Consider the following 26867-nt stretch of genomic DNA (forward strand, 5'->3'; position numbering starts at 1 on the left):
CTGCACCCAGAAAGTTTACTGCCTACAGTAATCAAATCTACGAAAGTTGTGTGGAACGAGGCAGGGTAAATGATAAGTATCTTATATTATTTTCAGATTTATTAAGAACTGAAATGCACCTCCCTCAATATGCTTACACACACCTCTTACTGCTACATACAATACAGTGATGTTCCGGTTGGAACCATGGTATTTACAATTGTAGGGCCCACAAAGGATCTCAATAATTAAAAAGGTAATGTGAAACTGATCATGTTTCGATCAATCAAAGAAAAAAAATTCTTAAAAGATGAATACAAACAAACAAATAATTTGGGAAGCAGTAGAATAATTAACTTGATGATCAACTAAGTTGAGAGATTCACAGGGTCACATAGGACATCCCTAATAAAGTAACTTACTCGGGGACAGAAGAATCTGAATCACATTTGAAAAGTCACTTCAATGGGGACTCCTCCTTAAATGGTATTTCAAGCACCCTTATTGAAACAAAACAAAATAAACACTTCCTTGGACTTGTGAAAAAGGATTTCATGGATGAGGAGGAGTACCACTTTCTGTTGAAGGCTGTATTGCACTCCAGGGCAGGGATGATGCATGAAAACACAATAGGTCCTCAAGTTCTGCAGATGTGTTTGAACTGGCATAATTATGTACATTTACAAAATAACATTTTACTTACAAATCTTATGTACAATTCCTCAATATGAAATCTATGCGCAAATTATATTACAATAAACAAAATATACAACTGGAAATGTACAATACCACTTTCCACATTTACACACATACATAAAATGTTTAATATATAAACAAATTTACAGTTTTGATTTCACAAATCTACACACATGGTGATAAATAAATAAACATTATGAGAATCAACTAGATGACAATCAACATAGATTTAAGATCGGGTTTTCTTTGATCAGAAAATAAGCCTGTCAGGAGACCAATTACATTAAACCTCTTGATCTTGAAGCAAGAGATACATAAATTTAAGTGCCTATCTGAATTGAAGTGTGGTAAGTTCACACATTATGTTTTTTGACACATATTACATATGAGGTGCCAACAAGAATCCTATAACTACGACAATGTGGACAGAGCCATGTCTTGCGTGTATTGTACAATTGTCCATGGATAAGAAACATTAAAAATAAAATACGCAGATGGTACAGGTTTGATCATTAAATGGATCTGATCTCATTGTGAATGCATCATATTAAATTTAAAATAAATTTTAATGTTCTTTAAGAATTTTAGAAATGGACAAAGTCATTCCATAGGCAGATTTTACAACCAAAATAGCAAATAACTGAATCTTCCATACATGCAACAAACAAGCACACACACAAAAAGGGGGGGGAGGGGAGGGGGTGACTTGTTAAATTTACTTTGAGATCAGTGTAAATTATTTTTTGAGCAAAGAGTTTAACATTGTTTCCATGCTTACTTTGTCACACAAACATTGTTACAAGACTTGCTATTGGAACTCATTCTAGCTGCCAGGAAAGATTGTAAAAGCTTAGAAGGGTAACCAAAGACACATATGATTTGATTGATCTGCACCACATTGATTTTCGGGCACTCTTTTCAAACAGTAACTTAATGTGTCAAACAAGTACTAAATCATAATCTGCAATCAGACAAAAATTATGAGAATGGCATCACAGACTAACTCATCCTTACTCATGAACAATAGACAATGTCAAGAATGGCAAAGTGAAACAGCCATAGCACACTGCCATTTCCTGAACAGAATTTGTATCTTCAAGAACAGATTGATTGGGGTACTTTAATTGCTGGAAGGTAAACTTGCAAGCGACCTGTATTACAGAAACACATACACATACAACTAGTGAGAATTTTAAAATAACTAGAATAAATATTACAGTTTTCAAAGAAGCATCATAGATTTGAACACTTCACTTGTTTTAAAACAATAGAAAGCTTCCTTGGCCAGCTACACACAGGAATAAGCCACTTCTTAGTGGCACACAGAAATTAAACAAATGGTCAACATTAACATAATGTGTGTATCCCTTGTCGATACTATAAGGCACATTTTCATTTCATATAATTTTTTAAGGTAGTGGAAAAAACAATCACAGTTAAATAGTGACTTAAATAATGGGGAAGGAAAGAGCTCTGCTTACATCACATGATAAAATACAGTCCACAACCATTTAATAAATGGCCCCTTGATGCATAAAAAAACCCCAGACAAGCACTGAATAAGCACACAGCGCTGATAATCTGCCTACATTTTACAAGACTATCAAACTAACTTGAACTAAATAAGCATATGGACAGATATGTTATCAACAGTGGGAAATACAGTAATAAAGGGGAATCTTTACAACAAAGGCAAATATTTTCTTACCTCTCATGCCTTATGAATATTATCTTGGCACACATGAGTCCGTTTTGATTCACAGAATACAAATAAAAGAATATCATACCCCAGAATCACTTTATAGTGCCTTAAGAGTATAAATTCTCAAAGGAAGCAAGGCTAGCTGTATACTTTCATATTCCTTTTTTGAGCTTCAATTAAGTAGAAGGGTGGTGAGAAAGAGGAAATGGTTGTTTCCTCAAGCAGAGAAAAAAGGAGTGGGAGTACAGGCTGCGGCTGCAACATCAAACAATGTAGGCAGAGGCAGAGGACTATCACACAAATTTGAAATCTGCCAACAGGGTATTACTGCGTGAGATATTAAACCGCTCTCTAATTATTAGATTCAGAATCAACCTGAGATCATAAAACCAGAAGTTAATGTGTCTCCAAACCCAGGATTAAAGTCTAATAATACATCCACAACAAACACAGTAAATTCAATTTAAAATAAAAAATAAACATGGAATCCAATGAGAACAATCACTAATGGAAACACATAACAAGGAAGATATTTAACAATTATTTTTCAACACACAATCATTTACAAATCACGATCACAGGACTAAGTTCTTGCATGATTATGGTGATGAACATTATTCTTTTGAGCCTTCTTTTTACGAGCTGAAAGCATGTCATAAAATGGATTATGACTAATGCTTTGCCTGAAATCACACCAATAAATTAGACACTCACATTGTTTTCAGAGAGATAGATATAAAGGGCTTTTAAGCTGTTAAGAGACATTATTCTGATATGGCACATACCTTACACACTTAATCCATTCATCTTTCTCTTCGGCTGATGCTGCTGACATTCGATACACAGTGTGTTTACCTAAGGTAGAAGATTACAAGTTAAGTTCTGTTATAGATGATGAAATTGAAGAGTGAGCATACAGTATTGATTTAATTACCTTCAACCACTTTCCCTTCACTATCTGTTTTGCATGCCTTAATGAAGTCTGAACCTGATGCATACAATTCAAAGCAATGCGGTTTACTGCGCTCATGAACTTCTCGGACTCTTATATTTTCCAAAGGAATGATGCCTCGGGGTTCTTTGTCAGTGGTGTATTCAAAGTAGTACAAACAGTTATCGTTCAGAATGAACCATCTTCTCTTCCAACTCTTGTAGCGACCCCCTATAATGAATAAGAACATTTTAATAACTAAGAATAAGGATACGATGAAACAATATTTTCTTTAAATAGTTTAGTTCACTTACCTTGTTTACATAACCAGCCTTCCTTGTCTGGGTTAAAGAAAGTATGCATGAGATCATTGCCATCATCTTCTGGTATCTTAAATGGTTCGGTTTTTATACTGTCATACAAACTCTGCAAAGAAAAATTAAGCACACATTAGGAATGAAGAAATGCAGCCATCGAATTCTGCATCACAAGTTAACAGTCATAAACAAACTACTCACAACTAATAGTTCCCTTGGAAGGTCTCCTCCATTGTTAATACCACGGTTCATAGATATAAACTGCTCTACAGTAGGCTTTTCTTTGACACTTGGATTATGTAAACTGGTATTGAGCATAATTATAGCAAATGATAGCACATAGCATGTATCTGCAAAAGAAACAACGTTTCAGAAATGATTATTGAATAACTGACACTGGTCTGAGAGATTTAAAATAAGACTGCACCTAAACCTCCACTATACCTGTGTTAGTAAAGATATTTGGGTTGAGCTGGCAGTATCGCTGGGCAAAGCACTCCATCATTCGGTCAATCTTCTGCGCTTCGCCAGGGAGTCGGAAGCTCCAAAGAAATTGCCTGTTGAGGAGATAGGGAACATGATAGTCAGTCAGGAGGAATCCATACGAGAGATGCAAGCTGGATTCAGGGTTGTTTGTTAGGTTTGTTGGGGTTGTTGAGAGGCAAGGCTTGGCTTACCTGAGGGCCTGCACGAGGATGAGGTCCGTGAAGTCGTGGAGGTCGACGAAGGACCGCAGCACGCGCTCGTTGAAGTCGTTGCGCTCGCCCAGGTAGTCGCCGATGGCCGTCTTGTTGAGGCCCTCGCCCTTGTACAGGAAGGCGGCCACGTCCTCGCAGGTGTGCACCAGCAGGCCGTGCTCGATCAGGAACTCGATGCCCTTCTTCGGGTCCATGTTGAACTTCTTCCGGCCGATCGACATCTGCTTGGCTTTCGTGTTGTTTTTGCTGGGGACAGACAGAGCAGAGCGGCATTGCAGTCGTGTGTGGTGAGTGAAGAAAATCGAGACCACCGAAAGGGCCTTCGTGATAATGGCAGACATGTGTTTGCGCGAGCATGCGTGAGTCACCCAGGAGACGCGCGCGGCGCTCCCCTCCACGCCACCGCAAAAAAAAAACAAAAAAAAAACGCACTTTAGCAACACGCATTGCGAACTCACCTCTCGTCCGCAGAGTCCATGTTCTCCATCTCCGCCACGACTTCGCCGAGCTCATCTTTGAGTTGCTGAAACAGACAACAAACACGCCGAGATGAATACACAATAGTACAGCGGCCGGCAATCTGTCTCACTAGCACCCGCAAGCGCTGCACGAGTGCGACGGCAGCACTGCTCATCAGAATCAGCCTGCGCTGCTAGGCAGCCCGCCGCACACCGACGCGCTCAGCACCGGGCGGTTGCCTACCCGCCGGGCGCTACAGGACGGGCCAGCGCCGCCAGCGCCAGCCCGCGGCTTTTCCTGTTTGGCCGTGCGGGCGGCAAGACTGCCCGACTTCCTCACACACCAGGTGCATCCGCCGGCATCCGCCCGAAAGAGGGACAGAGAGTGTGAGAGAGAAGGAGAGGAGATTTCGCGCCCGCCGGGCCCGCCCCCTCCCACACACACCGACAGGGGCTTAACGCTCGACTACTTCCGGCGATTCAGGCGGGTGGGACAGCGATGAGCTCTGTGCGCTACTGCCCCCCCCCCCCGGCCGCCCCGCCAAATCCGCACTCATCCTTGACGGCGTGCATGCGGCGGAAGACGTGCCCGCGCCGCACCGCGCCCATCAGCTGGCGTTGGAGAAGTTCGAGAGGTCCTCGCGCGGAGGTCGATCGGGCCTTCTCTTCTACTTCTCTCTCCTCCAGGCGGCGTGGCGGGGCGTGGCGGGGCGGGGCGGGGGTCGCGCTGGCTTCCGGCGGCACTTCCGGCTCCGCTCGCCCACACTGCCGCGGCCGCCACCGCCGCCGCTACGCCCCGCCACGCCAAGTGCGTTAAGGCACTAACGACCGCTAATGCCGACCGCCAACCACACACACGGCGAGGCCTGCCGTACCGACGCCGACGGACCCCCCGCGGCGCAGCCGGCGCAGCCTCGCACTGCCTGTCATCAGGACGGCGACGACGTCGGACGGCGTCGCGGTTCACGCCGCCGCCCGATGCACATTCCGCGCGACGACGCAACCGCCAGCGCGCTGCCAGGCAGGCGCCGCCAGGCGGAACGGGCCGTCCAAGAGTCACGGCACGGCCGGCTCGGCCGCAAGGCGCCACCTCGCTTGCGACCCTTGCCGACACCAGCGCAGTGGCCGGCAGTGGCGTGGCAGCCGACTTTCAATCCTTCCGGGCCGGGCGTCCGCGCTGGCGGAAATCGAGCGAGCGGATATCGCCCGGGGGCGACGCTGCGCTGACGCTGGAGCCTGGAGACCGCGCACTTGTTGGCGAGCTGGGCTCCGTATCAACCCCGGCCCGTTCACGCGGGCAGCGCGGGCAGGAAGCAAACAACAAACAACTCTGCGAACTCCTTGGCGACGTCGCCGCTGCCGCCACCGCCGGCTGCGCCACCACGCTCGTCCCGTCCCATCCCGCCGGCTGACGTGCGTCAGGACCGTCAGGACGCCTCTCCAACACGTCAAACTCGGGCGCGAGGCGCGTGGCGGGCGTCCTGGCGGCCGTCCTGGCGGGCGTCTCGGCGGGGCGGGGCGCGACGACCCGGCCAGACCCGGCCAGACCCAGCCCGACTCGCAGGTGGACGCGAGATTTGAGGAGGGGCGGGGCGGGGCGGGGCAAGGTCGAGCCGAGAGTGGGAAACAGTGAGTCGAGTCGGCGCTCCTCGGCGCGTCGCGTGGCACTGTCAAAAATAAATCCCAAGCGAGCGGCCAAAGCGGCCTTTGGGGAGGCGGGCCTGGCGGGCCTGGCGGGCCACGCGCCGAGGGGAAGGGGAGGGGGGTGGAAGTCCCCCCTCGAGGGCCCAGCCCTGCCGCCCCGGCCGCCCCCACGCAGTGCATGCATACCAACGACCGCCTGAAACAAAGACCAAGCCATCCTCCGGAAAGTTCGACCTGCCTGTCCCGTCCTGTCAGTTTGGCCAGCCAGTTTGGCCTGCAGGCCAGCCGCCGGGGCTCCTGCTCGCTCCTGTCAATCCTTGGCACGTCAACGTTACCCAATGGACGTGGCGGACGGCGCGCGTGTTGGGCCGAGCCTGGCCGAGCCGGGCGAGCTGGCGGCCGGAACGCAACGGCATCAACGCAACGCGGGAAAAAAGTTTGTTTCCGATTCCGACAACAAACAGCGCCACAATAACTTTCACCGCGGAACAAGGAACACGGAACAAGCCGAAGGAGGGTTATGGGGCGTCGCGGTGCGTCGCGTCGGAGGGCCGCCGGCGACAGCGACGGCCGTGCGAACCGCCAGCCGTACGCACCTCCGCCGTGCACGGCGTGGCGCTGGTGCCGCCAGGACGACGCGGACGTGCGAGATAGCGACCGGGCCGATACGAGTGCATTGCCCCGCGCCTCGCCGCCTCGCCGTCGAGGTGCCGGAGTGGCGGAGGCGCTAGCGGCCCTTTTCAAAATGCGCGCCACGCCCTGCCGGCTCCCCCGGCCCAGACACGCCAGTCAGTCAAGCCCCGGCGACGCGACGCGACCACACTGCCGTCAATAACGCTCAAAGAGGCGAGACGAGGCACCGAGTCGCACTCCGAGTCATCCCCGCTCCACGGATCCGACAAAGTTAGCGAACAGAACCGCGGCAAGCGGCAAGCCCGGGCTGGCAACCCTCGCCTCACCCCTCTCCCTCCAGCCAGCCAGCCAGCCAGACAGCCAGCCAGCCAGCCAGCCAGCCAGCCAGCCAGCCAGCCAGCCAGCCAGCCAGCCAGCGCGGCCGCACTTGGCCAAATTAGCTTGCCCTGCCCGGGATTGGGCGTGACTCTCTTCCCAGTGAGATGCGGAGATTGATTAAATGATTGATTGGCGCCTTTCAGGCCCCGGCGGGGCTGGCGGGGCTGGCAGCCTAGGCCGCAGGCCGCATCAGTTCCCCAGGCAATTAGCCAACTCGGGCGGAAACGGAACGGAGGGCGCACCGTCCGAGGCCCCGTCGCAACACGGAGGAGCCAAAGTCCAAGCCCGTCCGCGCAGCGCGAGCCGCACTCGCTCCATCACGCCGCGAACGCGCTCCAGCGAAACAAAACAATCCCCTCCGACAAAAAAAAGAAAGAAAAACAATAACAAAAACAATCGACGATTCCGCGCGAACGACAGCAGCTGTGTTGTGACAGACTGTCGTTTGAAAACACTGGCCCACTCTCTGTGCATCAGCATGCAGTATGTGTAACAGCGCGGGTTTAGTTTAATCCGTTTTATCTCGCGACAGCATATTTGGAATCCATTTCATGACGCCATTCAAATCGGCCGTACGCACGTCGTGATTTCTGATCATTACCGCCATGTTTACAACAAGAATATTTTCCTCTCTCTTTCAGACAAGGCATACTGCAAACATGCAGATCAGCGCGATTTCCGCGGAAAAGCCGCGCGCGTTGGGGCGAGGCACGGCGAGGCACGGGATGCCTCGGCAGCGCAACGCAGCAGCGCGGCCCGCCCGCGTCCTACACCCTAATCTAATCTGCCTGCAGCCGGCGGCGGCGACCGCGTGCGAGGCGCGTCCTGCCCTGCCCCAGCGGGCCGGCCTGCACACGCCGCGCGCCGACGCGCAAAAAAGGCCCGCGGCGAGGACCCCGCCAGGCCGCCAGACCGTCAGGCAAGCCGTCAGGCAAGAGTGCTGGACGTTGCCCGACGCCGTCGTCGCGCTGGACAAACTCCGCGTTGGCTGTTTGCATGTCGTCTGCTCGTTGCCGGCCAGACTGTGAGACCGAGTGACTCAGAGCGCTCTGGCTCTGATAATGACGCGACCGGATACGAAGACGCGGAGGGTCACGGCATTCCCCCCGCATGTGACGCGACGCCGCGACGCCGCGACGCCGCGACGCCCGCACGACAAACACCACAAAATAGAAAATCACTCTCCCGAGCGCAGACCCTCCTCCTCCCTTCTTGCGGGCGGGGGTCGTCCTTAAGCCGCTCGCTCCAGATAAGACGGAGAAGATAAGAAGCGGCGTCCTGTAGTACAGTCCAGTCTGCGACAGTCTGCGACCGCTCGCCTACTTTGGCGGCGGGGCCGAGAGTCAGCCGCCGCGCTGCGCGCTGCAACTGCCTGGCAGTGCCTACCATTCTGCTCGACGACAGCGTGTGGTTGCGGGACAGGTCCCACGCCGAGCGCGCGCGCCGCTGGTCGAAGCCGGGCGGCCCGGGGCCGGGCCCCGAGTGCTGCTTGCCCTTGTTCTTGCGGGAGCGGCGCAGCGACGAGAACCAGCCGTGGCCGCCGGCGTGGCTCTGCGACAGCCCCCAGTTCATGGCGGCCTGGCTGCTGGACGACGACGGCGTGCTGGAGCGGCTGGAGTCGTGGACCGCAGAGTGTCCGGGGCACAGGCGCACGCACGGGCACAGGCCGCAGCAGCAGCCGCGGCAGAAGGGCGCGCACATAGGTCTACGCGCTGCAAGGGCAAGCAGGGCCGCACCGCGTCACAACCTCGGCGTCGTCGACGCGCGCGGTGCGGTGCGGCGTCGCCCTCACGCGGTGCTCGAAGCTCCGACTCACACTCCACTGTCCGCTGCAACTTTGTTGCACAGACACTCCTCTCTCTCTCACACACACACAAACACACACAGACAAAACCGGGCTGATCTAGCTTCTCGTGGCGCGGAACGTCCAACGCAGGCGTAATGCCCGCAACGGCCTCGCGAAGCCCCAGCGCGCGCGTTCGAACGCCAATATGAATGGCGCGCATTCATCCAAAGGCGGCAGGTACACTGCCGGCGGAAAGCAAGTGAAGACGAGCGTCGGGGCGCCCCGCCACGCCTCGGCCGGGCTTGGCCTCCCTGACGTCACGCCGGTGGCGCGCCGGCCGCCGCGTGTTGGCCGCCCTGATCGCTATCGGCTCGGCGGCGGAGCCCCCGCGGGGGTGGCCAGGATGGGGGTGACGAACACGACCAGACGCAGCGCGCATGGCGGGGCGTGGCGGGGCGGGGCGTGGTGTCCGCATAAAACAGACGGCAATGGCAATAATAGTACACCACATCGATATCCCATTAGCCCCCCCGTCGTCGGCCCCGTCGGCCCCGGGGTCGTGTTGGCCGTGTCGCCGCCGGGCAAATCAACAGCAATGTCCCGGACTAGGGCCACCCGTCAGGCCGCCCGGCGCAGCAAAAAAAAAAAAGAAACATCGACACCGCTAGTGGTTCCTAGTCACGAAGGTGGGCGGCGAGGCGCGAGGGCTGAAGGGACTCGGCAGCCGGCAGCACTCGGCCGACTCGGAACGAGTTTCAGCGGCAGAGCGACGCGGCGCAGCGGTGGTCGAGCAAACGACGAGATTACCCAGGAATGCAGCGGCGGCAGTGGCAGCGGTCCAGCACAGGGCGGCGGCACGGCGTTAGCAAGGCGTTAGCACAGCGTTAGCACAGCGTTAGCACGGGGGCCGCTGTGTCGCCGTGGCGCGGCGCGCACCTGGAGCGGCACCTGGAGCCCCTCCGGGAACCTCCCTCGTCGCGCACGCAGCACGCACCACGCATGCATCAATGAACAGACCGATTCCGAGAGCGGCTTCCGGCCTCTCTGTCCCTCACGGGGTGCCCCGCATGGTTGCGAGAGAGCCGCAACGACTCTCGGCATCGGCCTGCTCTGCTGCGCGCTGCGCCACGCGTGCACGGGGCTGGCTGACCGCGCTGGCCGAGCCAAGGGCGCCACCTCCTCGACCCGACCAGGCGCCGGCCAGGCCGTTTGCCGACACCAGGCAGGCCGTCCGCCAAGGTAACAGAGAATTGGCGTTCGAGGGCGAATAATAGAATGCCAGCGCGTCAGCCAGTGGCGTGCCGTGCGACCGATGCTCCCTGGGCCCTGGCTGGGGTCGCCCTGACGGCGCCCTGGCTGGGGTCGCCCTGACGGCGCCCTGGCCCTCGTCGGCCGGGGCCGTCCGGTCAAGTCGCTATTGGCAGCACCAGCAGCAGACTCATTCCGAGAGTCCCTTTTCGCCGCTCTGTCTCTCTCGCACCAATAGAAGGATGCCCTATGAGGGCGAGAGAGAAGGCGGTCCGCAGGCCGCACTGCTGCCGTTAAAAGGTCGCGGTGCGCGGCACGCAAAACGGCCTGCAAACGTAAGTACGCCCTGCCTTGGCGCTGAGGTTTCGTCGCTCCGTCTCTCTCGCACTCGTGGGGCGTGCCCGGCGTGCCTTGTGGGTGCGAGGGAGACAGAGCGACGTGCGCGGAATCGCTCCGCTGCTGCGTGCTTCAAGTGTCGTAAAGCGGCCGCGTCCGGAACGGCGCGTCGGCCGACACGTGTGTGAGTGAGTGTGTGTGTGTGTGTGTGTGTGTTTTGGCGCGCCATCCGCCCGGACGCCTTCCGACGCCTTGAACCGGCGCCAAGCAGATGGCCCGGGCCACGCCACGGCGCGCAGGCCGCGCAGGCCGTGCTAAAGGGCAACGCGAAAAGCGAGGAATCTTTTGCCGAGACCGCCGCCACTGCCGCCACGCCACAAATAATGCACCAGGCTCTACGGCGTCCAAATAGCCCCGCCCGCCCGGCACGCCCGGCCGGCGGGTCGACAACTCGAATATAAAACGCCGCCGAGCGCAGTGGTGACCTTCTGGAGCGCGGCGTGGCGCGGCGGCGGTCAACCTCGTCTCTCTCCTCGCCCCACCTCCTTCCCCGCACCGAGCTCCGCACCGAGCAGCGCGCTAAACGGCATCACGGCCGACAGGGGGCCGGGCAGGAAGGGCTCCCTGGCATGTAGTGCCACTAGTGCCAGCGGCGCGGCGCGCGAAGTCAAGCTCAGCGAGCGCCTGGGAGGTAGGCACTGCCGAGGCACGCGTGCTCGGCGGTGCTGCCTACCCGACCTCCGTCAGGCGCTACAGCCCGGAGCCGGAGCGGAGTCCCGGACCGCCCAGGCCGCGAGGGCAGAGAGAGAGGGCCGAGGCTCAGGCCGTTGACTCGCGGCGACCATCTTTCCACCCGCCGGCTCGCCCGCCGCCCCGCCGCCCCGGGGCTACCGGTACCGCATCTCCCCGCATTCCCACCGCGAGACTGACTAGGCAAGGTCGAATTCCAACCCGCCGGCTCGGCTCGGCTCGGCTCGGTCCAGCCGCCCGACTCGCGAAACCTGTTCGCAGCGTCTTCTGCCCGCCTTCTGCGCGCTTCGTGCGTCGTGCTTCCGAGCCCCAGGCACGGCCTGGCCCGGCCGCGCGTTTTCGTCAGCCCGGTCCAAACCGGTGCGCGGCCGCGCCGGCCACGCCCAACGAGAGCGGCGAGTTGGCGAGGCGGGGCGTCTCCAGGAAGCCGCGCCGCGCGCTCCGCAGCGACACGCTGAGTCACTCGGCCCGCATGTGTCACCAGCAGACGACGCGGCGCTGCCAGTGGCGCGGCGGTGAGGCGCACCTGCGGCGCCTGCACGCCGCGCAGTGCCGGCCGTGCCAAGCACGACCCCGCGGCGCTGCCAGTGGCGCTGCCAGCGGCACCAGCCAGGGCGGCGGGCGGCGTTCCAAACCCTCGCTTTATGTGAAGGCAGTGGGGTGGGCGGACTCCGGTTCCCCGCCATTCCACGCCAAGGGCCTGCCGTCGGCCCGCCGTCCCCGCCGCCCTTTCGTGGCCCTTCGGCTTGCCTTCTGGGGTGATCAGGGTCAATTGATCGAAGAGGCCGCGTCTTGAATCACCCCCCTCCCCCTCCCACTCGCTCCCCTCCTGTATTTATGACCGGCCGCGCCGCCAAGGAGTCCGAGAAGCAGTGGCCCTGCAGGCAGCCGCATGGGGGTGGCCAGCCAGCCGGCGGCTATCGGAGCGAATGAATGACCCGCCGCGCCCCGCCCCGCCTCGACGCGCCGAAAAGTTACTCGCGGTGTTGTCGGGGCGCATTCACGGCTCCGGGCCGCGCCGACCAGTCTGCCACCAATGGGCGAATCAATGAACCGATGGACGAGCGCAAGTGCGGAAGAATGAATGAACGAATGAGCCAATGAACGAATGAATGAAATTGTTGAGCGAATCAACGCATGGCTGAATGAATGCGTGGGTGCATGAATGAATGAATGAATGAGCCCCCCAGGCGGCGTATGCCTGCACTCCAAGACAACCGAGACGACGGCGAATCGATACATCGACACACCCTTCCACCATCGAAGAAAGCGGACGTCGATGTGTGAACATTGGGTACAACACGCGGTGGGCAGCAGTGCTGCAGCAGGCAGTGCCAGGGCAGTGGCGGCCGAGAAGGCGGCGAGTACCGGCAGCAACAACAACATGACATGTGTCATCGGGTCACACTGCAGCGCCATCGTCTGACTCAGCCAATCAACTTCGGCCCCGCCCGCCGCCCGGTTGGCCAGCCGGGCCGGGCTGCACGCACCGTGCATTCTGGGCCGCCTTGGTACCGCCCCCGCGGGGCTCTCTCTATGTCTGTCTCTCTCTGCGCGACGTGACTCGGACACTGTGACAGCACAGTGGCGTCATCCGTGACGAGGAGACGACGACCACCGCGGACACCGACAGGGAAACACCCTTGCCTCCCGTGTCACCGTTTGGCGGTCGACGCTCAACAAGGCGCGACGTGCAGACCAGACCGTGCCGACGGCGCCGACGCACAGTGGGCCAGAAGGCCGGCGGAGGCGGCCAAAACTCTAGACGCGTTTTGAGCTCCAGAGTCGCTAAATAGGACTCGAACCGAACGTGTGACCCCACCAATGGATTCCTCGTTCCGAGAGCAATCCATTGGTGGGGTCACACGTTCGGTTCGAGTCCTGTTTAGCGACTCTGGAGCTCAAAACGCGTCTAGAGTTTTGGCCGCCTCCGCCGGCCTTCTGGCCCACTGTGCGACGTGACGCTTTCCCGCCGAGCCAAGTGTCCGAACCGAAGCCAACCGAACCGCGACGCGCCGCGACGCCAGCAGCCACCTGATTCCGAAGGACCGCCTCCACGCTGTGTCTCTGTCTCTGTCGCACTCACGGCAAGTCTCGCAGAGGTGCGAGAGAGAGACCCTTGGTGTCGGTCGGCAGGGGATCGCGCTCCAGGCCACTCCGCGCTCCGCGCCATCGGTCCCACGCAACGCGACACCGACGCCGCAACGCAACACAACGTCCAGCGACATGGTCTCTCTCGCACCTACACGGCACGTCCCAGAGTGCGAGAGAGAGAAAGGGAGAGTGGAATCAGTCTATAGGCCCAGCGCGCTGCAGCGGGGCCCAGCAAGGCGGCAGGGTAAATTTGCTTTCCGGCGTGGAGCTTGTCTGCCTGTCGGCACGGGCGTATGTTTGCCAGATTGTCTATCCAGGCAGGGCAGCCTGCTGCGCCACTGGCAGGGTTGGGGCGGGGGAGCCAAGGGCGGGGCCCTGTAGGGCACTACGTCGCGGCCGGACAGGCGGACGGGGGACAGCCTGCCACACGGAAGGGCACGACGAACCTGCTCGAGCCGGCTAGCCGGGCGGGGCGGGGCGGGGCGGGCGCCTCACCTTCCCACGAGGTCGGTACGCCCCGGCCGACGCGGGCCCCGCTCCACACAACACCGCCACCGCCGTCGGCAGGACCCCCTGGGTTGGGCCGAGCGTGGCGGGGCCGGGCGGAGCCCCTATGGGGGCGGTCGGTGGTCGGCCACATGGCCAGTCGCCCCGCCCGCGACGGCCGGCCGACGGCCACGCCGCTACAGTGGGGGAGACGAGACAGGGACAGGGCGGCTGAGACGCCGTCGACCGCCGGCCGGCCGCGCGGGCGGACTGGCGGACTCCGGTTGACGTCGAGCTGCTTGACGTCACAGGCCACGTCCCCCGAGCCTCGGGGAGGGCGGCCGACCAGGCCAGACCAGGCCGGGCACCGTCGGCACCGTCCACACCGCAGATTAAAACCAAAAGGAAGGCAGGAAGGCGGCCCGGATTCCGAGAGTCGCAGTCGTCGCAGTGCTTCTCTTGGGACGCTCCACGAGTGCGAGAGAGAGAGACGGCGACGAAAACGAGCCCCTGCGACGCCCCTGCGACGCCACGCGGCCCGGCGATTACGCGTCATGATCGGGGGGCATCCCGAGCGGCGGCAGGCGGCAGCTGTTGGCACGGACGTGCAAATCGCACATGATTGCGCCTCGTCACCGGCCGGCCGGGGCGGGGCAGGCGGGGCGGGGCGCCACGGGCACTAGAAGCCTCCCGCCCCCTTTTCACGTACAGCAGCCAATTTGCACCCCGCGGGCCTTTACATATCACCGATTGAATAATAAAGCGCGCTCGCTGGCCCGGCGCCGCCTAGCACGGCCCGGCCCGGCCCGGCCTAGCGCCCCTCCGATAATCCGTCACGTTATTGACTGCGGGATCCATTCAAGCCGGCCGTCTGGTCGACTCCAACGCGTCGCTTTTCGGCCACCCATTCACACACACGCACACACACACACACACGCACACTCACACATGCACGCACGCACGGCGGTTCGCGGTGGAACGCTGGAGGCAACCCAGGTCGGACGGGGCGGACCCCAGCATGGCCCAGCACGGCCGGGCATATCATTAGGGCCGCTGGCGCGCTGGCGTGTGTGGGTGGCACGGCCAGCACGGCCGGCACTGCTTTCGTCGCCCCGTCTCGCTCTCGCACTCGCGGGGCGTCCCCTGAGCGCCCCGAGGGTGCGAGAGGAAGGGAGACACCGTTCGGAGTCAGCCTCGCAGGCACGTCCCCGTCCGGGAGCCCTTTGCCCGTACTACTACCTGGGGCCTAACGAGAAGGTGTCAGTCACCGGGGAACAAAGGGGGCGAGAGAGAGGGACAGGCAGCAGCGGGGCCTTTAAAAAATTGGGACACGGCAAAACATGCATGAGCTCAGCGGGTCACGTGATTTGAGGAAAGGTTTATGAAAAGGGAAAAAAAGGGGCGAGGGGGTGTTGGGGCGTGTCGACGAATTCAAAGTGCCCCACCTGCAGGACCGCCGTACGTCGCGGCCCCTCCACGCCCCCACCCCGGCGACAGCCAGCGAGGTCCCCGACGGCCGCCCGCTCCATCATCAAGTTGGACGGCGAGTGATTAGAACCGCCCCTCCAACTGGCAAAGTGTGGTTCTGTTCGGAGCGCCGGGGACTTGGCCGGGGACCCTGGGCTGCCCCGGGCCGGGCGTCGGTCGACACTGCAATCGGTACCGGCCAGGGTACTCCATATGCAGCGTCGCCAGCGGCCGCCCCCGGCGGGAACTCCACGCCGGACGGGCAGGTCAGACGGACAGACAGACAGACGCAGAGAGCTTTGGCGGCGCGACCCAAACTCGTGTGACAGTGCACCGTACTTACAACTCACCCTACCCCCTCCCCCTCTCTGTTTCATCCTCACAAACAAACACACACTCACACAAAATCCCCGACGCACACACGCGAGCGGCTCTTTGGGCGCGGCCCGCTGACCGGCTGGCCGGCCGGACGAAAGATAATTGCCAGTAACACGATCATTATTGCTTTCCAAACGCGGTGTCGTCCTCCCGGGGCATTACATCCCGGCCGCACGCATCCCCTCCAAAACAAAACCATTGCCTCGGTTGCTTTCCGTCTCTCTCACTCACACAAACACACACTCTCTCTCTCCCACTCGCACACACCGAGTTCGAGCACCGCGTGACGGCTGTGTTGAAAAACAATATGCAAACCTCTGACGTGCGGCACTGCCTCTCATGATGTCGTCGAAGGCGAGCAAAACCACACAGTCACTGCACTGGGGTCGGCGTCGTCTCCTTTTTCCTCCGAGACCACACACTTCTTCTCTCTCCACAGGGCACCGCAGGGACGCTTCTTTTTATTTTATCCCTCCTCTCTGTCTGGCTGTCTCTCTGTCTTCGCGCGAATAATGAAGAGGAGCCGACGATATCCACTCCAATTTCGCTGGCAGTGGCGGACTCTTGTCGCGGAGTGTTGGCGTCCGTGGCGACGGCACGGACACACACACACACAGGCTAGATTAGGACACTGACGTCGCGGCGACAACTCGGAGCGCCCCGTCTTACAGCAGTGGGCGACGCCGGCACGCGCGCCGTCCTGGCCGTCCTGTTCTTGGCCGCTCCGGGGACGCGAAACGCGGAGCACGCGAAGCGCGGCAAGCACGCGGACGGCGGGAAGACGGTCCGCGGACACTTGGCGCGGAACGCGACGCGGTACGCACGCCTCGCCTCGCCTCGCCTCTGCCCGCTCAGCACCGCGTCTCAGACTCGACTGCCTGGCTGGCCTGCCTGGCCGTGCGCCGTGCGGCCGCGGCGTGGCGCGGGGGGACCGCCTGCCTTGGCCTGCCTGGCGCGGCCGAGCGTCGCCCCCCTCCCCCTCGGGGTTGAGTTAGGCCCGCGCCTTCCAATCATTATCAGTTCACAGTGTAACGGTTCGTCGTCGCGAATCCGCGGCATGCGGGGGAAGGGCCCTGCCCCGCCTTCCTGGCTTTCATGTAAGATGCGGGAAGCCCTGCCAGGACGGCTCTGACTCAATGGCGCTGTCTATCTCGGGATGGCCCGTGAGTGCGAGAGAGGCAGAGCGACGAAAGCGACTCTCGGAATCAGTCTCACTCCGGATCAAGGCGAAGCGAGCCGCCGCGCTCGAGTGGCGCCCCGGAAGGGGCATTCCGCGGCGGACATGCCCTGCAGGGCCACCCTGGGGCCACCGCCGGGACGGCCGGGACCACCCCTCAGTGCGCCACTGCACTGCAAGGCGCCGCCCGAAATAGCGAGCACGGCGACGACCGCCACGCGCCGCCACCACGCCGAGGGCCTTGACGGGGAGGGTCGAGGAGCACGCCGAACGCCGTCCCGGGCCGTCCGGGGCCGTCCCGGTGGCGGCCGGGCGCTTTCCATGACAAGGCGGCCGTTTGTTGCGTAACGCTTAAATAGGCCGTTTTGCGGAACCAACTTGGAACGGCGCCACCGGGGCGCGTCGCGCGGCGCGTGGCCGGGCCGGCGACGACGCCGTGCCAGTTTGGCGGCCGCCGTGCGCCCCGGCGACGCCCCGGCGACGCCCTGACCCACCGCAACGTCCATCCCGGGGCGCCAGGGCGACGCCAGGGCCACAGCGCGCCGACCACCGCGACGGACGGGGACAGATGATCGCCGAGAGACCCGGGCCGGCCAGCAGGGCCAGCAGGGCCAGCAGACAGCCGGGAGATGGCGCACTCGCACGATAAATTGGAAACGTTCGACCTCGACACACGTGTGGACGCGCAGACACACTGGCTCTGGCGCCGCAGCGAGTCGCCATGTGTCGTCGTGCACGCCGCGGCCGTCCGTGGAGGCGACACGAAGACGCGGCACAGACGCCTTCAAGCTTCCTCCCACCAAACCAAGCCTCCGTGTCGCCGAAAAAATGAAACTGGTCGTCACTGGCAACAGTCAGAGGCAGGCAGCCAGCACGTTGCCGCTGGCAGCTCGCTCATTCCGAGAATTGGTTTCGTGGCTCTGTCTCTCTCGCACTCAGGGGGCACACCGTAGGTGAGAGAGACCGATGAAAACGACTCTCGGAATCAGTCTGGTATCGCGAGCAGAGGACCGCTGTGTTCCATTGCAAACACAGAAACGCGCCTTTCCAGCCCCGACCGCGTTTTTGCACCAACGACGCATTGTCCCGAGTATTTCGACGCAATTCACTGAAATGCCGCTGAATGCCGGGCGCCGCGCCGCCGAGCCCCAGCGGCCCCAGCCCCTGCTTTTACCATGCCCCCACCACTCCACCCACGCCTAGCCAGCCGCGGCGGCCGGCCCGGCCACCGCCGGCATGGGAACCAAAACAACCCATACAACACACACCTGCTTCCTGGACCCGACAATTTGACCCGTTTAAGTGTTTACAAACACGGCACGTTGCGAGGGGCGCAAAGCAGCAGAGAGCCAGCGAGCCGGCAGCACCCGCCAGGCTCTTTCAAGCTATTTCAAGCGGCCCGCGCTGCCAACGAGGAGAAGACAGTCCGCCACGCCGCCATGCCATCGGACCGATCGGGGAGCCCGGCCATGGCCCGGCCGGTCCGCGTGTCGATCACGGGCCTTGGGGACAAAGGGCTTCACCTTGATCACCACCGGCAAGGTGAGCAAACCGCCACACTGTGCCCCTGTGAGCAGACGGAAAGCGCTGCCCTCTGGATCCGCCACTGGCCCTGTGACGCGCGGTGACGCGCAGTGACGCGAGCGTGACGCGTCAGTGGCACGTCCCAGACACGCGCGGCGCGCCGTGGGGCCCGTGGGGCCCGTGGGGTCAGCGGGGCGACCCGCAGCCATCGGGGCGCCGCTGCAGATACGCCCCGAACACGACACTGCACTCCGCTGCAGCACTCGCTCCAGCGCCTGCAGGCAGTGCACAGGCAGTGCAGGCAGTGCAGGCAGTGCAGGCAGTGCAGGCTCCAGGCACCTCCAGGCAGGCCGCCACGCCGCGTTCCTGGAACGCTGGAACGCCGCAGCCACCTCGGCAAACAGTGCACACGCCCTGCGGCGCACCGCGGCGCACCGCACCCCCTTGACCCGGCCGCTATTTTCGGGCGGGACTTCCCCGTGCGAGCGACGAGGACGAACAGACAGGCAGGCCGGCAGGCAGACGGTCGGCCATATGGACATTCTCACAGACCCGCGCGTTGTATTGTTTTGCTCTTGCCCCAAAAGGGCTGCACTGAGGGGGCGGCGCCCCTCGCTTCCCGAAGACCCGAAGACGGCCAAGGTAAACACAGCGGCCTCCAGCCGTAGCGCACCCTTGCCCCGCCACGCCGGGCACGCCGAGGCTGGCGCGGCGGCCAAATCACTCACAGAGCCTCCCACTCACTCACACACTCACTGCGAGGTGAGAGAGCGGCCGTGCATCAGGTTTGACGAGATGACATCAATCTGTCGGCACGCGTGAGCACTGAGACACACGAAATCAATACTACGCGCGCGCACAGACGCACACATGCGCACAGACACACACACATACACACACACACAGATATACGCGCGCGAACAGGTTGTTCACGAGTACCTGTGCCACTTGCGACGACATGCATGCGTGCACTTGGGAATGCACACGTGTGTGTGCGCGCGTCTGAGTGTGTGCGTCTCTGCGTGCGTCTGTGTGCGTGCCGTGCATTCCACAGAGTCCCCCCCACCTCCTTGCCCACGGGGGAAAGGAAGATGACGAGAAAACACCTGCCTTTCCGCGACACTCGACTGGACATGACAAACAAACCAGCTTTTGCAGAGATTTACAGAGATAAAAACTTGCATTCAACTTTTTAAAAATTTTCCTTATTTTAAGATTTTGTGTTATTGAAGAGGAGAATCTTAACCCTAACTGCGTAGTCTCAAATGTGAGATAGCTGGAGTAGCATTTCAATCTGGTGCCGGCCGGAAGTGGGTAGAAACCCGGCCAGGAGAGGTCCTGGGTCCTGGGTGTGGCGGTCCGAGGCCAGGACGGCCAGGACGGCGTGCACTCGGACGAGTCAATATTTAACCCTATCCAGGCCACTCCGGCTGAGCCAGTCCCTCGGCCAAGCCCAGCCAAGCCGCTACACCGGCAGGAACGCTCGCCCAGTCGGGCCCAGTCGGGCCCAGCCGGCCAGGGCAAAGTCCAAGCTGTGACGCTGCCTTTGACACATACCCACAGAAAAACACGCACAAAGTTCCCCGGCGGCGGTAGCTTTTGAAACAATGCAGAGTCGACCTGCTACCCACACTGTTCACAGACCACCACAGAGCATGAATGAAGTTAACAGCTGCTGCTGCCACAACAAACAAGTCTATGTTGCGTCATTGAATGGGCAATAGACTCACTAGAACATCTCGGACATGAGACCAAAATATTGATTCTATGTCACTGAGTACCCCATGGAAACGCTTTGCTCCGGCAGAAAACATGGCTTAATATATGCTTGTTATCGTTCTTTTGTTGAAAATATGAATACCACAGAAATTTCATTCATTTTGAACAGAACAATAAATCTTACACAAGGTAAAGAAATGCACTGACACACTGGTGGTTGAGAACCAGTGTGGTTAAAATTATTTTTGACTCAAATTCATTATTTACAGTAAGACCAATCAATGTGCGACGGCACTGCACGATAATCATACATAACAACACGTTCTCAAGAAGAACCATTTCACCTAATGTTTGTTATGAAAATGTGTACTCACTTGTATTTCAAGCAGCAGTTCAGATTTGCGACGTCTTATATCAATAAGCATCTTCTGCTGCTCCGCAGTTAAATCTACAAAAATACAATAATATTTAAAAACAGACTTAAAACGAGCAAGGGGCAGAAGCTCTTTGTAATCTTCCAGAGTGAAAGAGCCTGTTACTTATTGTCTCCAATATAAACAGAACAAGGTAAGAATGAGAACACACAAAAAATGGGTTTTGAAACAGAGAAAGTTACAGCATTTTAAAAATCAAAAAGCCAATAAAAGTACAAAGGAAAATCAAAGTAAGATTAACTGTGTCTCCTTTAGAAGTATGCTAATAACAGGTTACCAAAGGGGAACTGTGTTCAGTGACAAAAAAAGAAAAAGTGACTCATTGTGGAAATGAAAGTTGCTTTGCACAAAAGCAGAGGCGTTAAAATACAGCAACAGTAATTCGAAATTACAGAGTTACGAATAAAGTAATTGACGGTGGCTCCGAAAATGACTAAAGGAGCCATGAGACGCATTACAATTTAAAAGTAAACATCTTCAGTATTGTACAGAGCGAGGTTAGGTTGTCAGACAATAACATTGACACTTCACACTTTAATACTCTTTTCGTGGTAACACACAGCATATTAAGCGGAATAATGAAAGGAACTTGAAAGATTTAAATAAAAATGATAACCCGAAACTAAGAAATGGGAATGAACATGACGTTTGAAACAATAAAAAGACAATAAATCATCAGCGTTCTTTCTTGGAAGAGCTCCGCGTAGCCTAGATTCCGCGGAAATGAATAACCAACAAACGATTTGAAACGAACCACTTATGTTAAAGGTTTCATTGTTGTGTGTATTGTTCATCTTCTACGCGTAAACAAAAAAATGCTCGTCACATGAACACAATTTTAAGAAAACATTTAAAACAGAAACATCACAACGGGGTTGTTTACTGACGCCATTTTTCAGAGCTCTCACTACTTTCGATACATCGGAGTGTCAGTCGAGCTCTCGTCTTTCGATTACTCGAAGTCTCGAGAGTCCGTGACCGGACGCGCCGCCATCTTGGCGTGGACGGCGCGGCTTTTCAAACTGGCGCGCGAGCGAGGCTCCTCCCGAAGTGTCGTCCTCTCTATCTGGTGCTCGGAGCGGGAAAAGAAAAGCAAGGAATAGAGACCAAAGGCGATAGAGAAGGGAGACGGCATGAAAATCGAGGAGACTTTCGATTCGAAGGCACCACTGTGAGAGGTGTGGCGTTTCATTGGTTTCACGAGCACCTGTTTTGCTTTCCGAAGCGGTATGAGTGCAATCGCAACGATCGAAGTATTTCCCTAGTTTTCCTTATTCCGACAGGTGTTTACTCGTCGTTGACGCGACGACGGAACTTGTCAAACGGAAGTGCGCAAACAGACAGCGCCAAGCACGCGCGGGAATCGCGTTGCCACACTGCTTTATTAACGTTCTTCTTAATCACCATAACACAGCGGGAGGAACGTCCGCCGAATCACCTTCGTATTTCATCTCGCCGCGTTCCCCACTATTTTTCTCCATTGTCTTCCACGCCCTCCCCCCTCCCCAACCTTTCCCCGCCCGGTCCCGTCCCTCTCCACAAGCCCCCCCCCCTCCCCGGTAATAAGCATGACAGGGCTGTGACACAGCGTGGTGCATTTGTAAACGACACGACTAACCAAGGGAACCAAGGGGAATGCTGGTAATGAGCGGTGAGTGGCGTGGGCTGGGCCCTGGGGCCGGGGGTAGCCGGGGGAGGGGGAGTGATGCACAGAGCGGGATTAGCCTGCCATGTTCAACATTTTCTCGACTCCCCGCTCCTACACTGCCTCGCGTTGCCTCGCGTCCATCCACATGCACAGATTTGTTCAACACGCCGTGCGTGCTCAGGCTGCCCCATTTTTAACTTTTGTAGTCACGGACGGATGATGATGGTGGTGGTGTGTGGTGCAGTGCAGAGTGGTGGCGTTGTATACACGCGCCGCACTGGTAGTAGAACTTGAACGCACTTTAACGCCTTTCTTCAAGCGAAGTACGCTTGGCTTCAAGCGTTGGCGGCAAGGCGGCCCCGCACCGTGACTTGTAAACAGTGCTGCAGACAAATGATGCCGCCCACAGGCCTCGCCTCGTCGCATTGCCGGATTGCCGGATTCTCGGCTCCTCGTAATGACGTCGGCTCGTTTCCGCCAACTATTCGGCAATGCGCTGTTCGGGCCATTCCAGCCCGCTCCAGCCTTCCAGCCTTCCAGCCTTCCAGCCGCAAACTCCGGGATTCGCGTCGTCAGGCTCCAGGCTGGAGGCTCCAGCGCGGGGCCGCCCCCTGCATCCCCTGCAGCCCCTGCAGCCCCTGCAGCCCCTGCATCCCCTGCAGCCCCTGCAGCCCCTGCATCCCCTGCAGCCCCTGCAGCCCCTGCAGCCCCTGCAGCCCCTGCAGCCCCTGCAGCAGCCCTATGGCGCCGCGCGCTGCTCCGTGCCGCTGCCTGCGCCCCGGGCAGGCAGGCAGGCAGGCCAGGCAGGCGTTCCCCGCGCGGCAGTCCCTCTCCTCTCCCTCAGTCGCGGCCCAGGCGAGCTGCGGAGCGGACAGAGCCACGCTACCCGCGTCGCGGCGCCCCCAGCACGACGCCACCGCCACGGCGCGGAGACGCGCTGCACGACGGCCGCGCCGGCACCCCGACCACCCCGACGCCCCAGCGGGCCTAGCGCCGTCGGCCTCGCCGGCCCCGTCGGCATCGCCCGCCAGGAGCTAGACTGCTTCTACCGGCCCCGGCCAGCCGAGAGGGAGTGAAGCACGAACGCGAATCGGTAGGTAGGGCCAGACACCGCTGTCCTGCGACTTTAGGAGGCCAAGTCCCCCGTGGCGCCGACTTGGAGGGGAAAAGGCGGGGAAAGAGAAATTGACAAGTTGCCTGACCGATTGCCTGCGTACAATAATTGAGAGTAGAATAGCGTCTCGCCTCGTGAGCCCGCGTCGGGGGATCAAACTCCGGGCCGACTGTCACCGCCACGCCGCGCCCCGCCGCGCCCCGCCCCGCCCCGCCTTGCGGCCGCGCAGCAAAGCAGCAAAGCAGCTTTTTGTTGTCCATTTGACAAGTTGATCGCAGCAGAATTCGCGGCGCCGCTCGGGTCGGGCTGCCTTTCTTGTCGCTCCGGAACAATGTGTCACCCACCGAGCGTCACCGGGCTGGCCGACTGGCTCCCTACCACGGCTTCTTCATATGATGCCACGGCGTTCTCAACAAGAAACAACTGCGGACACCTAGAGGGGCAAAGGAGCGAGTGCCGCGTCATTCGGTCGACGGGGTGGATCTGGAATCAATTGTCATTAGGTTCGGAGGCGGCCATGTCACACAGTCTGCCCATCTTGAAGTGGAGTCATGCTTGTTGCCGATCCCAGGGCGGCACCCCTATGGCACCTCCTGGAGCCGCCACTGCCGGAGAGGAGACGATCCTGTCGCGTGCCGCGATGGCCCCGATGACGGCAGTGGCGCTGCCATGACTGGTTGAGGCGGGGCGGTGGCGGTCGCTGCACGCCGAGCGTGGCCGGCCAGCCTTTGTCAGGCCGAGGGCCGCTCAGTGCCGCCAACGCCAAGCGACGCCAAGCCAGGCGTGTTCTTGAAAGCTTTGGCAGTTTCAAACCAGCGCGTATTAATGACGCCCCGCGAGCACAGTTTGGCGTGCGGCTTTTGTAATGCGTGTGTGATGGTCTGTGTGTCGCTGCCTGTCCGTCTGTCCGCGTGTTGGCCGACCTGTGAAAACACACGCAGTGTAGGTACAATTGACTCTCGAAACAACAGCACCCTGACTCTGGGGTGGCTGTGTGTGTGGACCGTCCGGGACCGTCGGCACAACATGTCCGTTGGATCTTATCTCAACACCGAGCCTCACTGTCACTGTACACCCCTACACTGCCCCGCAGCCCCAGCACGCATTCCTGGACCTGTGGCCTGCGGTGCCCGCGGCACGCCCTGGCATGGGTAACGCCCTCCCCTCCCCACCCAAGGGCCTGGACGAGGTGGGGTCGCCCCGACGGCCTGATGCCTTCCGCGGTCATCGAATCCTTTCGGTTCCGTTTAGCCCGCTCACTCCGTCCCGCAGCATCGGCCAGCTTCAAGGCAGGCGAGACGAGGCCAGCACCGACCCCTGTCCCGCACAGGAACGCTCCGACCGTGCCGCCGCCCTCCTCCCCGGACCGTACGTCCGTCCGTCAAGCCCTTCGCCCTCGCCGTCGGGTTGCTTCCCGTTGCGGGAAGCCTTCTCTTCGCGAGCCCCGCGTCTAGACTGGTCGGCCGTAGCAGCGGAGGCAAAAGGATTCTAACCTAACCAAAAAAAATTCCGGGCTCCCACTTTTCATTCTCCGTTTCACTATCTCCATGACGTTAAATATATACGTACCCAATTGCAGCACAAAGCCGTAGCCACAGCGGAATCGGCCGGCCATCCTGCTTTCTGTCCAAACTCGGGCCGAACCACGAGCCGCGCCCCGCCCCGCCCCGCCCCGCCCCGCCCCGCCCCGCCAGGCCTTCCAATAACACCTCCCTTCCCCCCCTCCCCGGTCGTTTTTTCATCCGTCACGGCGTCGTCCCTCTCGGCCCCTTTCGGCCCCTTTCGCGGCGCGTCGTCCCATTTGGCGCCTTTTAACTCTCATGGCGCCGTTTTTCAATTTGGCCGTCACGTCACTTTGACGCGTTTTCGAGACGGGCGTCACTCGCATCCGGCACCGATGACGTCACGCCAGGGCCGCCAGGGAGGGCGCTGCAGCGCGCTGCCGTCTGATTCCGAACACTGCATCGTCGCTCTGTCTCTCTCGCACCCCTACGGACCGCCCCATGAGTGCGAGAGAGACAGAGCGACGAGAGCAGTGCTCGGAATCAGACGGCTGACGAGTCTGGCGAGGCGTCGGCTGGCGCGCCCTGCCGGACGAAAGGGGAGGGAAAGTTACGAAATGGGCCAAAACGCGCGCAAAATAATGACAACTTAGCTGGGCAAAGTTTTTATTTCTGAACAACCATGCCACCATGCCAATAGAGCTGCATGGAAAATAAAAAAAAGAGGCAATTTTTTTTTGTAGTTGTTCCGCGTCTTTCTTTGTGTTTGTCTTTTTCCGGGGCCGCGCGCGCTACGGCGCTACACGACTGAAAAATACGATTTGCGCACAGCGGCGGCAGCAATGCGCGCGCGCGGCACAAACGCAGGCACAGCAAAGGGCGGGGCGGGGCGGGGCGGGGCGGGGCGAAGGGCGCGACCCATTTCAGACGAAGAAGCAGCAGGCTTAAGGGCAGGCAGGACTGTGTGCTAAGCGTGCATAGAGCGGCCCGGGTAAGTGGTGGGCCTGATAACGAGGTGCGCACTTGCGTGCTTGCGTGTGTGTGTGTGTGTGTGTGTGCGTAACGTTAGCGTTGAATAATTCTAGGAGGACATAACAGCGCTGCCTCCATCTGCGTCGGAGAGGGTCCATACTATCTGACAAAGGGATGGGGAAAAAAAAGCTACCGCTTCTGAGCACCGGGAATTCATTTTTCATTGTGGACCGCCCTGTAACTGCGCGCACAAACACACACACACACACACACACGCACACACACACACACACACACACACACACACACACAATACGGCCGTAGCCCTCCCGCAGCGCGGCTAGCAATTTTTCATCACGGCGAAGCGGCGGGCCCTCGACGGCCTGGATAAACTGCCGCAGAACGACGGCGGGCTGCTTTGCCCTTATTTAGCGGAGCCAGTGCATCCGCCGACAGGGCGATTTGGGGCGGGGCGGGGCGGGGGGGGCGGGGCGGCAGTGAGTCCACTGGAATCCAGGCTGCGGGGCGGCCGGCCTGCACACCTGCCGCCCTGTGCTCCGTCGCCGCGGTGTGTTTTTGCCGCGGGGCTGCCAACCAGTGTACCGCACCGCTGCACCGCTGCGCCTCCCTGCCCGGCCGCGCGACCGCAGCAACAGCAAACGCGCAGGCAGTTTGGGCCGGTTTGGGCGGCGCCGTGTATTATTCGCGGTTTGGCGGTCTTCTGGAGGGACGGGGAGCGGAGGGGGACTTACAGTGGGGAGACCGCGCGGTGGCAGCGCCCCGAAACAAATCAAAA

General features: G+C 58.9%; 1 protein-coding gene across 3 annotated transcripts; it reads right to left on the reverse strand.

Moving 5' to 3' along the window:
• Positions 1 to 84: 84 nt before the first annotated feature.
• LOC117646656 (cytohesin-1) lies at positions 85 to 21752 on the reverse strand. Of its 3 annotated transcripts, none has more exons than XM_034387757.1 (10): positions 16297 to 16737; positions 8823 to 9148; positions 4782 to 4846; positions 4303 to 4569; positions 4070 to 4182; positions 3827 to 3975; positions 3623 to 3734; positions 3312 to 3539; positions 3163 to 3232; positions 85 to 3060 (listed from the first exon to the last, which is right to left on the reverse strand). In XM_034387757.1, exons 2-10 carry the CDS (start codon positions 9135 to 9137, stop codon positions 2961 to 2963), a joined length of 1419 nt encoding a protein of 472 aa, XP_034243648.1. In that variant the 5' UTR covers positions 9138 to 9148; positions 16297 to 16737; the 3' UTR covers positions 85 to 2960. The 3 variants fall into 3 exon arrangements, with proteins under 3 accessions (XP_034243648.1, XP_034243649.1, XP_034243650.1); XM_034387758.1 differs by lacking the exons at positions 8823 to 9148; positions 16297 to 16737 and adding exons at positions 20776 to 20849; positions 21590 to 21752 and having other exon boundaries at positions 2961 to 3060; XM_034387759.1 differs by lacking the exon at positions 8823 to 9148 and having other exon boundaries at positions 2961 to 3060; positions 16297 to 16732.
• Positions 21753 to 26867: the final 5115 nt, after the last annotated feature.

The sequence above is a fragment of the Thrips palmi genome, unplaced genomic scaffold (genome assembly GCF_012932325.1).
Source record: "Thrips palmi isolate BJ-2018 unplaced genomic scaffold, TpBJ-2018v1 HiC_scaffold_19, whole genome shotgun sequence".
NCBI lineage: Eukaryota > Metazoa > Arthropoda > Insecta > Thysanoptera > Thripidae > Thrips > Thrips palmi.